General features: G+C 43.8%; 1 protein-coding gene across 1 annotated transcript in view; it reads right to left on the reverse strand.

The window, feature by feature from the left end:
- The window catches only part of GABRB1 (gamma-aminobutyric acid type A receptor subunit beta1), a 187,813-nt gene that overhangs the window by 55,531 nt on the left and 117,785 nt on the right, over positions 1-14,497 (reverse strand). The window contains exon 4 of the mRNA XM_060247298.1: positions 9,414-9,634. Coding sequence (XP_060103281.1) covers positions 9,414-9,634 — 221 coding nt within the window. The remainder of the gene's footprint in view (positions 1-9,413; positions 9,635-14,497) is intronic.

Here is a 14,497-nt window from a genome sequence, read left to right on the forward strand (position 1 = left end):
TTCCACCCCCCCACCCCCACCCCCACTATCAGATTTTTAGGGAGCGGGGGATTAGGCTGCTAATCCAGGGGTCCCTTGGCAGGGCGGGGGGGGGGGTTGGGAAGCCTAACCGAGGGTCTGATTCAGCTTCATATGTTCATACGTTCACCAATACTTCAGCACCTGCACTGGCTCCCAATCAGGTACTGGTGACAATTCAAAGTGCTGTTTTTGACCTATAAAGCAGTAGGGAAGCATTGTAGGTTTCTGGCCTGGTGGCGCTTGAAATAAAAGTGAGTTCAGCCAGCTCTGAATCAACCAAGAACACTTCATTGCCAGAAAAAAACAGTCACAAGCAACCCAGGCAAAACTGCAACTATAAACAATCTGGCCATGGTTAACCACACCCCTCTATCAGGCAAGAGTTACTCCCAGGGGAGGAATTCTAACAGGAGCTCCTTTGCATATTAGGCCACACCCCTTGATGTAGCCAATCCTCCAAGAGCTTTCAAGGCTCTTTTTGTAAGCTCTTGGAGGATTGGCCAAATCAGGGGTGTGTGGCCTAATACTCCTGCTAAAATCCCACCCCTGGTTACTCCTATTGGCTCACCACAGAATCCTTCATTTGCATCTCTTTGTTACAAGTTGTTACATGCCTAGCATTCTGACTGGCCAGTTCTTCCAGGCTTCAGGATCCTGGTTTGCAAGGAGTGCCTGTCTCAGGCTCAGGCAACAAGAACTCAGTGAGATGCAATACATAACAGCCCCATAAAACTTGAGTGAATCCTGCTTGTGCAGTGTGAGTGTTCTGGGCCAGTAAGATAAGACAAGACTGGGAATCCAAATATCTCTCCTAGTTAAGTGTGGATTGCAGACACTGTAGCTGATAGGGATAAAGTTCAGAAGGGAAACTGATGGCTGCAAATTAAGCAGTCGGATTCCCACCCAGATTTGGCTGTTCATTTTGGTCATTTCTTTGATCCCCAGAGAAAGCTGGGTTTTCAGGTAGCTGGCTTGAGGTTGTCTCAGCCTTCCATCCTTCTTAGGTCGGTAAAATGAGTACCCAGCTTGCTGGGGGGGAAGACTGGGGAAGGCAATGGCAAACCACCCTGTAAAAAGTCTGCCATGAAAATGTGAGAGCAACTTCATCCCCAGAGTCGGAAACGACTGATGCTTGCACAGGGGACCTTTCCTTTTCTTTCCTTTGGTCATTACACTGGCATTTCTTGGAAGTAACTCATTTGCAATGCGTTAAGGTCCCCATGTTCCTTTTGATATATATTAGCATTGTCATCAATATGCCAGTTAATTATATGCAAATTAGAAATCCACTGCAACATACAACTTTAATTACTGCTCCTTTCATCTTTATTTCTGCAAGACAGGAAAAGAAATGTTTCTAATGAGTTTCAAAGCCACAATTCTCAAGTCACTATTCCCTAGCCAATCAGATTTGGCTGAGTGATGATGTCACTGAGGGCAAAATGAAGTGAAACCAGAGCGGTAATTCGTACAACAACCCTATAAAATGGGTCAGTAGATGGGAGATTAAGGCTGAATGATGGCAACTTGCTGAGGGCTGTCTTGCAAATTCATGGCTTAAATGAGATGTGAACCAGTGAGTTTCATGTGCAGTCTTTGCCACTACACTAGATCATATGTTATTGTGTTTATAACAGCTATAATGCTGCCCTGTCTCCTGGCAGTTCATTCACAAATCACTTTAAGATACAGCCCATGAATGATGTACATGGAGGTGCAAATAAGCTTTAGGTAACCATGAATGATTAGGTTCTCTGGAGATAGTGAATGTTTTTCTCTCTTTGGCTACATTTTTTCTATGCAGTGTTAACTATCCAAATTTTGATGCGACAGAAAAATATACAATTTTAGTGTTGCTTCTACAAATACAAGATAGTCCCACCTTAGACGTTTGGCTAAACTGATGCTTGTCCAGCCACTGTAAGGCAGAGAAGGCAATGCAGCCTGTTCAAAAAGGAAAATTGCCACATCCTAGCATTTGTGTAAGTGTGCTAACACTTATAAGCTGATTTTTAGAAGTCGGTTTGATGGAAAAGGGACTGTGGCCATGAGGTCTGAAGGCAATTAGCAAGACGCATTCTCCTCATGCTCTGTTTAACAAACGATAACCACATTCTGGAATTTATCAACCATTTCCTCACAGACTTCTATTTTTTCTCTCTCACACAGACTGAAATACTAACCCCCCCCCACCCCCGCAGCAGCAGTCATTTATCTACACCAGTGAAGTCTGCTACTCCCCAAGAGAGACTTGAGGACAGTTTTTGCATGAATCGCTCAGGTGGGAATTAAGCAGTGCATAGAAAATTAATGACAGGGTAACCATTTCCTTACTCCTGTTGCCTTAAGCTTCATTTCAGTGCATAATGAGGCCTTGCTTCTTTGGATTTGTTTTAATATTTTACATTTTCTTCAAATTATTGTGTGCAGTATGCGGTGGCTTTCATACAGATTTAATTAATTTGTTAAATCTCAGGTCCTGAGCACATTTTCTAAGCACCAAGTTCTTCCACTTAATTATGTTTAGGATTTCATACTAGGAATGTTTGCTCAAAAGTAAGTCCCATGTGTCGTGCTTGCTGTAAGATATTTGTGCAAAGGAATACATTCGTAGGTCATTTCACATACCGGTGTGTTCTGCAGCAACTATATAAAGTATGGAAGTCATGCACATTACATACTTGCATATGTACAGCTGGGACAGACGTGTGTAGGGCCCAACTATATGTTACATTTTTCCTGTAGATTCATTTACTGCATTTATGCCCTGTCTTTTAGGTATCCCCCCCCCCCAATCATATTTTTCAGGTTCAGGTATATTGAATCTGAAAAATATTGGTATTTCCTTATATTCCTGAATCCCAATACTGGTATGGTATTCAGATTTGGGAAATATTTGGAAAACCAGAATTTTGGGGCTCCATTATATGGATAATCAATTCAGTGGTATTTGGCGCTCAGGGGAGCTGTTTTAGAGGTAGAGACATTAAATTCACAGCATAGCTTCAAATTGCCACTCCTTACCCCCTCTCCCCCAAGTTTGAAAAAGATTGGATGAGGGGGTCCAATTCTATGGAGTCCCAAAGAAGATGCCCCCATCCTCCATTGCTTTCAATCGAGGGGGAAAGGGCATTTAAAGTGAATACAGTCTCTTTAAATGCATTCTTCAAGCTGCTCCCGAATAAAAGCCAAATAATATCAGCTTTTATTTGGGCTCAGTTATATCGATAGCCGAATCAGGTTCTCTAATCTGATCTAGCTTTTCTTTCCAGATAAACCAAATGCACACTTCTACTTCCCTGCTCCCCAGTCAAGACCCAAAGTGGCTTACATTGTTTTCACCTCCACTGTATCCTCACAACAACCCTTTTAGGTAGGTTAGGTTGAGAGTAGTGCCCCTGGGACCATTTCAGGTTTGCTAAACCATGGATTTAAAACTATGGTGCCACAGCAGTGCAACCATCTAGATCCAGAGCCTGGCTGCTAACAGATCCTTAAGATTTTATAAGGAGACACTTTCTAATGCAGGTTACACTTGTGCATAGGGGCTACAGCATAAAAATTGTGGATCCCACATATCACAGTAGTGTTGCTCTGGTGTGAGAATCTCAGTCTGAAGTGTGTATGTTTATAAATTCATTTAAACACAGATTTTCAAATCACTGGTATAAACCAAGCTGGCACCTGTGTGCAAAGACTGCACCATAAAAATGTCACATCCAACAACTTGTAGCTATACAAAATCTACAGCCAAGGTGTCTACATTTCCTCATGACCTTCAGAAGCAAAGCATGAAACACATTGTCTAACCTATTCACATCTGAGTTTATTGGCTCTACTATAAATCATATATTCAACAGATTGAGGCATCATTGTGTTAAAAATACCAGCAGGAAGGACAGATCCTTCTGTTTTTCACACGGAGACATCTCAAATCCAGCATCAAAGCAGAAGTCAGCTCTGTGGCCATAAACAGCAACACATCAGTCCATTACATTCAGCAGGCAAATGTGACCCTCTGAGGTACAGGTAGCATTTGCAGAGCTCAGCTTGCTCCCTGTCTGCCTGGCCTTGTTTCACCCTACCATTTTTTGTTTGCTGGGAACGGGACACCAATGCCTTCATTGGTAGACATTTTGATATTCGTTGTGCTGATGTTACTGTGGATGCACTAGCATATGCTAAATGGTCAACTGACTGCACTTCCAGTCATGATGCAAGTGATGTCAGCACATTAGGATGCTGTCCATAGGTAGGGATGTCAGCCTACAGATGGGACCTGGGGGTCCCCTGGAATTACATCTCATCTCCAGACAATGGAGGTCAGTATTCCACTGAGATCTCTGTCTTCCCAGGCTCCATCCCCAAATCTCTAGGAGTTTCCCAGCTTGGATCTGGCAACCCTGTCCTCTTATTTTTTGCCAGCATCTGAGGGAGGGGGGACCTGGCAACCCCCAATGGATGAACTCTCAGAGCAGCACATTCAGCCTTTTTGGAAACCTTGTCTTCTGTAATGGGGGGGGGGGGAAGAGAGAGCACAACTTGTGGTGTTCATGAACCCCAAAGCATCAGATGGATACACCAAGACCATCTGGTGCCTTGGCCTGGTGGAATTTTCAGGTAGATACACCAAGGCCATCTGGATGGAGACCCCAAGACCATCTGGTGCACCAGCCTGGTAGAACTGTGTGCCAAATATCACCAGGGCCCTGTGGGATTTGATACAGTTCTGCAGGGCATGTAAGGCGGAGATGTTCTACCAAGCCACCCAGAGCCCTGGACACCCACCAATCAATTCTCCATTATTCTCTATGGGAATCGGTCTTCATAGGGAATAATGAGTGCTCAGCAGACATTTCCCTCCCCACCCCCACGCTTTCTGATGACCCTGAAGCAGGGGGAGGGCTTCCAAACCAGGGGATCCCCTGCCTCCACCTGGGGATTGGCAACCCTAGAACTTCCACCATAGCCAGCACCCTCTTCCTCCACCTTTGTTTTGGCTTGCTCCTTGCCTACCTGTGAGCTACGGTGCAGTCCCGAGCAGGGTATTAAAATTTTAACGCCATCTGAAATATTGGAGTTACCTTTTGGTCTTGTTTTTACTGGCTGTAAATTGCCCAGAATTCCATGGGAGTAGGCAATTAATGAATGAATAATCTGCAGCCAGCTCTGGGATATTAGTTATCAGGGGTAAAATAGAAAAAAAGGTGGTGGAGCTCATCCAGGGATTGTTATGCATCTGCGCCTACTATTCAATGGACAAGGAGGTGGAACTCTCAGAAGGAGGAGGGGGAACTCTCAGAAAGGCTCAGGAGCTGAGCTTCTGTGAGCTCCCACTGAATCCTCTGCTAGTTATGAAACCCTTTGATGCAACTTGATGGGTTAGTTGCTATGGCAGGGAGGCCTCTGACCTTTCCTTTAAAGTTAAACAGGGTTTGTCTAATGTGACTCTCATACTTTCTGAGAACTGCATATACCTCTAGACAGTTCTGGAAAACAAAATGAGGTATTATATACTCTTTGAAACATCTTACATGTAGCAGATTTACTGCTTTGGAACTTCCTTTGCTGTGTTCAGTATACATGTACCTTTTTAAAAAAAAGTAAGATCAAGGTTAAAAGAAAAAAAAAGATAAAAAATGGAGTCATGCACAACCTTTTATTAAAACCGATCCAAACATCACAACACTTTGTGCAAGGTTTGATGCTTTCTAGAACTCTTCATCAGGTCGGGTGTCCCGAAACAAAGGGGGCAGGTTAGGCCACGATTAGAAGGCCTATTAGTCTATATCAGGTGTGGCCAAACTGTGGCTCGGAAGGCACATGTGGCTCTTTCACACATGTTGTGTGGCTCTCAAAGCCTCCACCGCCCCATTGGCCAGCTTGGAAAAGGCATTTATCTCTTTAAATCACTTCTCCAAACCAAGTCAGCCAGCGGCTTGGAGAACGCATTTAAAGTTAAAGTTGCTTTCTTTCCACTTCCTTCTCCCTGTCTTGTCAATCTCAAGCATCTGGCATTCATGTCTTGTGGCTCTCAAACATCTGACATTTATTCTACGTGGCTCTTACATTAAGCAAGTTTGGCCACCCCTGGTCTACATCCTGTGTGGGATGCTTGGTTGATTTCAGTGGGCAAGAGGCATGCAGTGGGCTGCAGGCAGAGAACTATGGGTTAAACTGGGATAAAGTTGGGGTGTGTGAGAGATCTCAAGTAAAATATTTCTCTATGAGAGAACCGGGGTGTTCTAAGCACGTTCCCCCTCTGAGAAATGTTGGAGAGTGTCAGTTTGGCACTTTAGTTAATTTGCTGTGATTGCAGCAAGTTAACACTGAGCATTAAGATTAAAAGAAAAAGAAATCCAGGCATGCCAAAGTAAGCTAATATATGCTCAAAGCATCCAAGCAATATGGCAAAAATTAGCCAAACAAAAACAAAATGCGAGTCTCTAAAAATACCTTTTGTACCTCATGCGATGCCATATGTTGCCTCGATTGTATCATTCCGTTTGGTTTTCATGACAGGGCCTTTATGTTTTAACAAGAATAAATATGACTGAAACAAGGCAGAGAGCATCCATCCGTAGTGTGATTAATTCCCAGGCAACCAATCAGAGAAGCTTTTGTAGACTGGAGCACAGTGGCTCTCTGTGATCACACACACTAAATAATGCACTTTCAGTCAACTTTCAATGCACTTTCCAACTGGATTTTGCCAGTTCACACAGTAAAACCAGTTGGAAAGTGCACTGAAAATGGAATGGAAGTAGGGGTCCCAACCCTCCTGCCCTGGGTGGGGGACCCCAGGATTTCCCCCCTCTTCCCCCGCTCCCCCAAAAATGGAAGCGGGGGAGAGGGGGGAAATGGCGAGCCGCCCCGTCCCGGAGCGTGCGAGGCCGCCGCGCCGCTGCCGCCCCCTTCCCGCCCAGTGAGGCCGCAGGCGGCGGGCCCGTCGGCACCCAGCAGCAGGAGGAGGCAGCGGTGGCGGAGGAGCTGTCGGCCAAGGGCCTCGCTGGCTGGCGGCGTTGGCAGCACAGCCCCGCCAGCACAGCCCCGCCAGCACCAGCACGGCAGCGCCGGAGGCAGCACCTCGGCCTCCGGCGTTGGCAGCACAGCCCCGCCAGCACCAGCGCGGCAGCGCCGGAGGCCAATGAGGAGCCCCCGAGCCCCCGGCCCTGCTCTCCATGCCCGCGCCACCGCCCTGCTTCACCCAGGCTTCCAGCCTCAGGCAGGGCCGAGGGGCGGGGAGGACGAGCGGGAGGAGGAGGAAGGGACAGCTTCCTCCTCAGGCAGCGGCTGCGGCGCGGGAACCTGCGGCTGCGGCGCTTGTCACAGCCTTGATCTTGGCTCCACCCCTAACATCTCCTGGCTCCACCCCCAAAGTCTCCTGGCTCCACCCCCAAAGTTCCCAGGTATTTCTTCAATTGGACTTGGCAACCCTAAATGGAAGTGAATTATTTAGTATGTGTGATCGCAGCCTCTAACAAAGCCACCTTGGGCTGGCAAGCCTGTTTAACATTTGGGGAGGGAGGCAGAGTGTTAAAGCTGCAGTACTGCAGTCCTAAGCTCTGCTCACGACCTGAGTTTGATCCGGTGGAAGCTGGGTTTTCAGGTAGTCATCTCGAGGTTGACTCAGCCTTCCATCCTTCCAAGGTCAGTAAAATGAGTACCCGGCTTGCTGTGGGGAAAGCATAGATGACTGGAGAAGGCAATGGCAAATCACCCTGTAAAAAGTCTGTTGTGAAAACGTTGTGAAAGCAACGTCACCCCAGAGTCGGAAATGACTGGTGCTTGCACAGGGGACCTTTCCTTTTTCCTTTTCCTTCAACTTTAGAACTCTTTTCCCCACATACATTTGCTTGCCACAGAATCTATCTTTGGTGCCAGTTACACAGGCTTTTTATTCAAGGATAGTTTGGGGGTAGGGTGAGGTGATAGGACTGGCCTGTTTCTAGGGTTGTCAGCTCTGGGTTGGGAAATACCTGGAGATTTTTGGTGTGGAGCCTGAGGAGGATGGAGTATGGGGAAGGGAGAGACTTCAATGGGCTATAATGCCATAGAATCCTTCCAAAGCAGTCATTTTCTCTAGATGAACTGATCTCTATTGCCTGGAGATCAGTTGTAATACTGGGAGAACCAGTTTTTTTTTTTTTTTTTTAAACAGGAACGCACAGGAACGCAGTTCTGGCTGCCTTGGCACCAGGGGGTGTGGCCGAATATACGAATGAGTTCCTGGGGGGCTTTTTCCTATCAAAAAGCCCTGCGTGAAACAATGGTGATGTCAGGGGTGTATGGCCTAATATGCAAATGAGTTCCTGCTGGGCTTTTTCTACAAACAAAACCCTGGGGAGAACCATTTTGCCTGTGTAAATGTTAGAACTGATTTCCTCACAATGCTATGAGCCTTGGTTCCAGAGACATAATCGTGTGGTCAAAAAGGAAGACATTCGAAACACGCAAAGACAGAAATCTAGGAAGCGTGTTATCACATTACTGAATATATACACAGGATAACCAACAGAAAAACAACTTTTGATTCATTCTTCTCAGCCTACATTTAATTGAAAGACTGCTGTCTTTGTTGGCCAAGTATACTGCAAACGTTGCATGTTGAATGCAGAAGTAATTGTTATTTAAAAGTTGATTGCGGGGCTTTAGCTTTAAACGCTGTTTGAAGTGTGGTTAAGCACTGATATAATGCTTATGGAGTGTGTGTAAATTCTACATTAAGCTGTGAATTACTAATTGTAATCAGGGCTTTTTTTTGTAGCAGGAACTCCTTTGCCTATTAGGCCACACCTCCCTGATGTAGCTAATCCTCCTGGAGCTTACATTAGGCCCTGTACTAAGAGCCCTCTAGGCTCTTGGAGTATTGTGTGGTCTAATATACACATCAGGAGTGTGTGGCCTAATATACAAAGGCGTTCCTGCTACAAAAAAAGCCCTGGTTGTAATTATTGTTTACAACCCACCTGGAGGCTGGCAGCCCTCCCTGGTTCTTATCTCACTCATCCATGCTGCTAGTTACCTTTTTTTATGTTCACTGTTTTTATTGCTAACAAGTTTTATTCTTGATTGATTGAAATATTGCTGCTTGGTTGCTTGAACTGAATGGGTGTTCTTTTAGGTTTTTCCTGTTTGTTTTTATTGTGGTAAACCAGCATACTTTGTAATAGTTCATTTTTCAAAGAAGCTGTTAGAGGCCTTGGGAATAATTACAGCTGGGAATGTGGTGCACAGCTGGTTCAGAGACAACAAAGGAATAAATTTCTTGGGCAGGGGATGTGTTCCTGTCTGAAAAGGCTACGGGAAAATAACTTTTGTGATAATTTATCCAGCATCTCACCTCATGTGAAAACTTCAGTTAGCTGCAACATAGAATGAAATATACATACCGTAATCCGTAAAGAACTGTACCATCTGGATGGAGTCGAATCATTCGATTTTTCACTGTAACTCCATGAACAAAGGATTTCTTGTCATTCAGGAAGTAAGTATCTGGTACCCAGAGATAGTCAGCCACTCTGTTATCTAAAGTCAGATTCAACGGTATTCCAGAGTACGATAATCTTTTATCTCTCCAGGATTGTTGGAAATACATGGTAAGTGTATAATCCTGGGAATAAAAAAAAGAAAGAAAAAAGTAATTAAATGTGTTTCACATAATTAAATGTGTTTCACCAGTCCTGAGCCCGTTTTCGGGAAGGGTGGGATAGAAATCTAAAATGATGAATAAATAAATAACCTTCCATTACTTTTTATTAAGGCTTGCTAGTGCTGCCACCATATCTTTAAACAGGGTTCTTTTTTTTGTAGCAGGAACTCTTTTGCATATTAGGCCACACACCCCTGATGTAATCCTCCAAGAGCTTATAGTAGGCCCTGAAAGAAGAGCCCTGTAAACTCTTGGAGGATTGGCTACATCAGGGGGGTGTAGCCTAATATGCCTGCTACAAAAAAACCCCTATTTTTGAGAATCACAGGAAGTGACAGAGTTTCACAGGAGCTACCTGAGCTGTCCTTTAAAGAGGAAATAGAATGGATCTTGGGCTTGCCTTTTTTGTGAAACTCTTGTTTAAACACCAGGGAGCACAAAGAATATCTTTGGCCAGCTGTTCCACATCTTAGCTGAGGACTGGCCTTCCCCTTCTTGTTTCAGATATTCCATAAAACTTGGGCATGGCTGGGAGCACAAGTGAAAGGGCCAAGAGCTCTTGCCTCGTACCCCGTGTCTTCAGGTAAACCAGCCAATAAGATTAGGACAGATCCATACTGGCATTTTTATGTAGCACATTTTCTGTTCAAGCGGCTTTAGGTCTCTGTGAGGGAAAAAGTGGGTTAGAACTACTTAAATAATTAAGATAAATAAATTACCAAAACACCTCATGGATGTTGATAAATTAGTTTGTTTTATTATTATTTTTAAAACATTTCCGTGCTGCCTACAGCTATGCAGTTTCAAAAATGGCAATATCAAGTTCTTGCCTTTTGTAATGTTTAGGCACACTTCCCCATGTTGTGACATTAATAGACTGTGTATTTCATTATCACCATAGCAGCCACTGATGTGAAGCAAAACAAAAAATTGCACTCTTGTCAGTGATTTATTGTATTCACCCTGCCTGTCTGCATATACCTGTTGTTACAAAAACAGAACAAAAAAACTACCCAACACTCAGGTGGAGAGATGAAATCAGAGGCAGGGATGTAGTTTCTTTAACAGGAACCCCCCCCGGACTTTCACAACGCACTTGCTGGAATGCTTCAAAGAGCACACTGATTGTGTGATAACAGATGGCCACCCCAGGAATGGGACCAAAAAAGTGTGTCCACCACATGCACACATTTGCCTCTTGTCCCCATCCAGCCCCTGAGTCGCCCCTGGCTTGCCAGGAGCCAGCTTGAAAAGGCGCCACTTTGGGGACTTCTGGTTTCGGCAACCTGATCTAAGGAGCGACTCGGACCGGCTCGTCCAGAGCCGCTCCTTAATCGTGCAGTTGAGGGGTCTCTCCCTTTGGGAGACCCGACTCTGGGACCCAGGAAGGGTGTCCACCACATGCACACATTTGCCTCTTGTCCCCATCCAGCCCCTGAATGGGACCAAAAAAGTGTGTCCACCACATGCACACATTTGCCTCTTGTCCCCATCCAGCCCCTGAGTCGCCCCTGGCTTGCCAGGAGCCAGCTTGAAAAGGCGCCACTTTGGGGACTTCTGGTTTCGGCAACCTGATCTAAGGAGCGACTCGGACCGGCTCGTCCAGAGCCGCTCCTTAATCGTGCAGTTGAGGGGTCTCTCCCTTTGGGAGACCCGACTCTGGGACCCAGGAAGGGTGTCCACCACATGCACACATTTGCCTCTTGTCCCCATCCAGCCCCTGAATGGGACCAAAAAAGTGTGTCCACCACATGCACACATTTGCCTCTTGTCCCCATCCAGCCCCTGAGTCGCCCCTGGCTTGCCAGGAGCCAGCTTGAAAAGGCGCCACTTTGGGGACTTCTGGTTTCGGCAACCTGATCTAAGGAGCGACTCGGACCGGCTCGTCCAGAGCAGCTCCTTAATCGTGCAGTTGAGGGGTCTCTCCCTTTGGGAGACCCGACTCTGGGACCCAGGAAGGGTCCCGGAAGGTAGACAGCCTGAGCTGGAGGTGGGGACTGACAGCAGTGGCTGTCTCCCGAGCCCGGCTCACTGTGAGCCTCGCTGCTCTGATCACCATTTTTAAATGGCATCAGGGTTGACTGCCGGACTTCTTCTATCTTCTTTATCAAGCGTTTCTGCATGAGCTGAATAAGCTGAATTATCATTATTAAGATTGTAAGTCTTTTTTTCCCTTCTAATATTGAGTTTTGAAGTATTACTTGTCTAACCAGGGGAATTGGAGAGTCGGGAGCGAAGCGGAACACAGACAGAGGCAAAGGCGGTGAGAAAGGGGGAGGGTATAACTCCTGAAAGGATGGAAGAAGAGTTTGATCAAGTTAAGTGAGTACCATCAAGTTTTACGAGACGGAATAAATTGCCTAGCTAAATTCATTTGAAGCTCACAAGAAAGAAGACCAGAGACAATATTTTGAAGGAAGCAAGAGATAAAGCAGTGACTATAGCAGGAAATACAGTGAAAATTTTGAGAGAGGTGCCATGGCCAGTCAGACAAAAGAGAAGAGAATATCAAACCCTGACAAACTTTTTGAGAGAAAGAGAAATACCCTATATATGGTTAATGCCGGAAGGCTTGCTCTTTACCTATGAAGAGAATAGATATATGATAAACTCTATCTTTAAAGCTCAAAACTTTCTGAAGAGAGTGGGGAAAAAAGAGGGGAAGAAAAAGAAGGAAGACGAAAAGGAAAAAGAAAGCTCAGATGAAGAGGATCCAAATGATCCACAGAAATACCCAGCAAGATTGCAGACTAAAAAAGATAAAAAAGATAGTGATAAGAAAAATCCATAATGGCATCAATAATCTCTATTAATGTGAATGGACTTAATTTTCCTATAAAAAGGAGGAAGACCTTTAGATATCTAACAAAACTGGAAATGAATATAATTTGTTTACAAGAAACTCATATTTTGGCCAAAGACCAACATTTTTTGAAAAATAAGAAACTTGGCAATTTGTTTACAGCAACAGATACAAATAAAAAGAAAAGGGGATTGGCAACATACGTTAAGGATAAATTTAAACCACAATTACAGTATGCTTCAGAAGATGGAAGAATCCTATTAGTGGAAGTTATGGTGGACAATAAAAAATTTTATTGGCAAATATTTATGCCACGAATGATCACCAAGAAAATTTTTCCAAAGATTTACATCTAAGGTTGTCACATCTGGATTATGCAGAATACTGCATAGTAGGAGACTTTAACGCAGTTTCTGACAGACAATTGGATAAATAAAGCACACAAACATACTAAAGCCAAGGGTCTCCAACTACCAACAAGTTTTTGGAAGCTTGTAGAAGAACTGGCTAGTTGATGTATGGAGAACAAGATACCCAAATTCGAAATATATTTACATATTACTCTGCTAGCCATCAAACGTGGTCAAGAATTGATATGTGTTGGCTCTCCACAAACTTGGTTAAAGATTTAGTTGAGACAGAAATTCAAACAAGAGTCTTATCAGATCATAGTCCTGTAATGATAAAACTTAAAGGTACACAATTGAGAAGAACATGGAGGTTAAATACGTCTATTTTAAAAGATAAAGACTTTCTTAAAGAATCCAAGGTTGAAATGAAATCTTTCTTTAAAGAGAATATAACTCGAGATGTAAAGATGCAAGTAGTTTGGGATACCGCTAAAGCATATATTAGGGGCCTTGCAATTAGATACAGCGCAAAGAAAAAGAAAGACAGAACTGAAAATTATCAAAGACTAATGTCACAAGCAGGAAAAGCTGAAAAGAATTTAAAAGCACAACCGACAAAACAGGAGTTTCAAAATAAGGTTAAAGAAACACAACACCAACTTAATTTACTGCTTATAGAGGAAATGGAGAAAAAATTGAGATTTGCCAGACAAAACTTTTTTGAACATGCTAATAAACCTGGAAGATGGTTGGCCTACAGAATGAGAAAAGAGAATGCCAAAAGAATAATACTGGTATTGAAAGATGAAAATAACAAAGAGAAAGTCCAAAGACAGGAGATACGCCAAATTGTGGAACAATTTTATAAAAGATTATGTGAAGATAAACAAGTTCAAAAGGTAGACTTAGAAGAATATATTAACCAAAATAATCTTAATAAATTCACAGAAGAACAACAAAAAAATTTAAATGAACCAGTAACGATAAGGGAAGTGGGAGACGCAATGGCATCCCAAAAGAATGGCAAAGCTCCGGGTCCAGATGGCCTACCTGCTGAGTTCTATAAAGCCTATGAGGAGCCTTTACTATTGTCATTTAAATGTCTTCTTAAAAGGATTCAAGAGGAAGCTCAAATACCAGTTTCATGGCAAGAAGCTACAATATCCGTACTTCCAAAGGAGGGTGCAGACTTGAAAGATATAAAAAACTACCGCCCAATCTCTCTTTTAAATGTGGATTACAAAATTTTTGCAGCAATATTGGCACAATGCTTGAAGAAGGTTTTACAGTCCACAATATACCAAGACCAGGCAGGATTTCTTCCTAGAAGATATCTGAAAGATAATGTCAGAATAGTATGTAACATAATGGAATACTATGAGAACCATCCAGAGAAACAACTGGCATTAATCTGTCTGGATGCAGAGAAGCCTTTTGATAATGTTCGTTGGCAATTTATGTTGCAACAATTGAAGGGAATGGAATGTGGTGAGAATTTTTTGAGAACAATACAATCAATATACTCCTCGCAAAGGTGATGGTGAATGGTGAACTAACAGAAGCAATTGCTATTCAAAAAGGTACAAGACAAGGTTGCCCACTGTCACCACTCCTTTTTCTTTTGTGTTTAGAGATACTGAATAACCAAATAAGAGAAGATACAAGTATTAA

This window comes from Heteronotia binoei, chromosome 9 (genome assembly GCF_032191835.1).
Source record: "Heteronotia binoei isolate CCM8104 ecotype False Entrance Well chromosome 9, APGP_CSIRO_Hbin_v1, whole genome shotgun sequence".
Classification (NCBI taxonomy): Eukaryota; Metazoa; Chordata; class Lepidosauria; order Squamata; family Gekkonidae; genus Heteronotia; species Heteronotia binoei.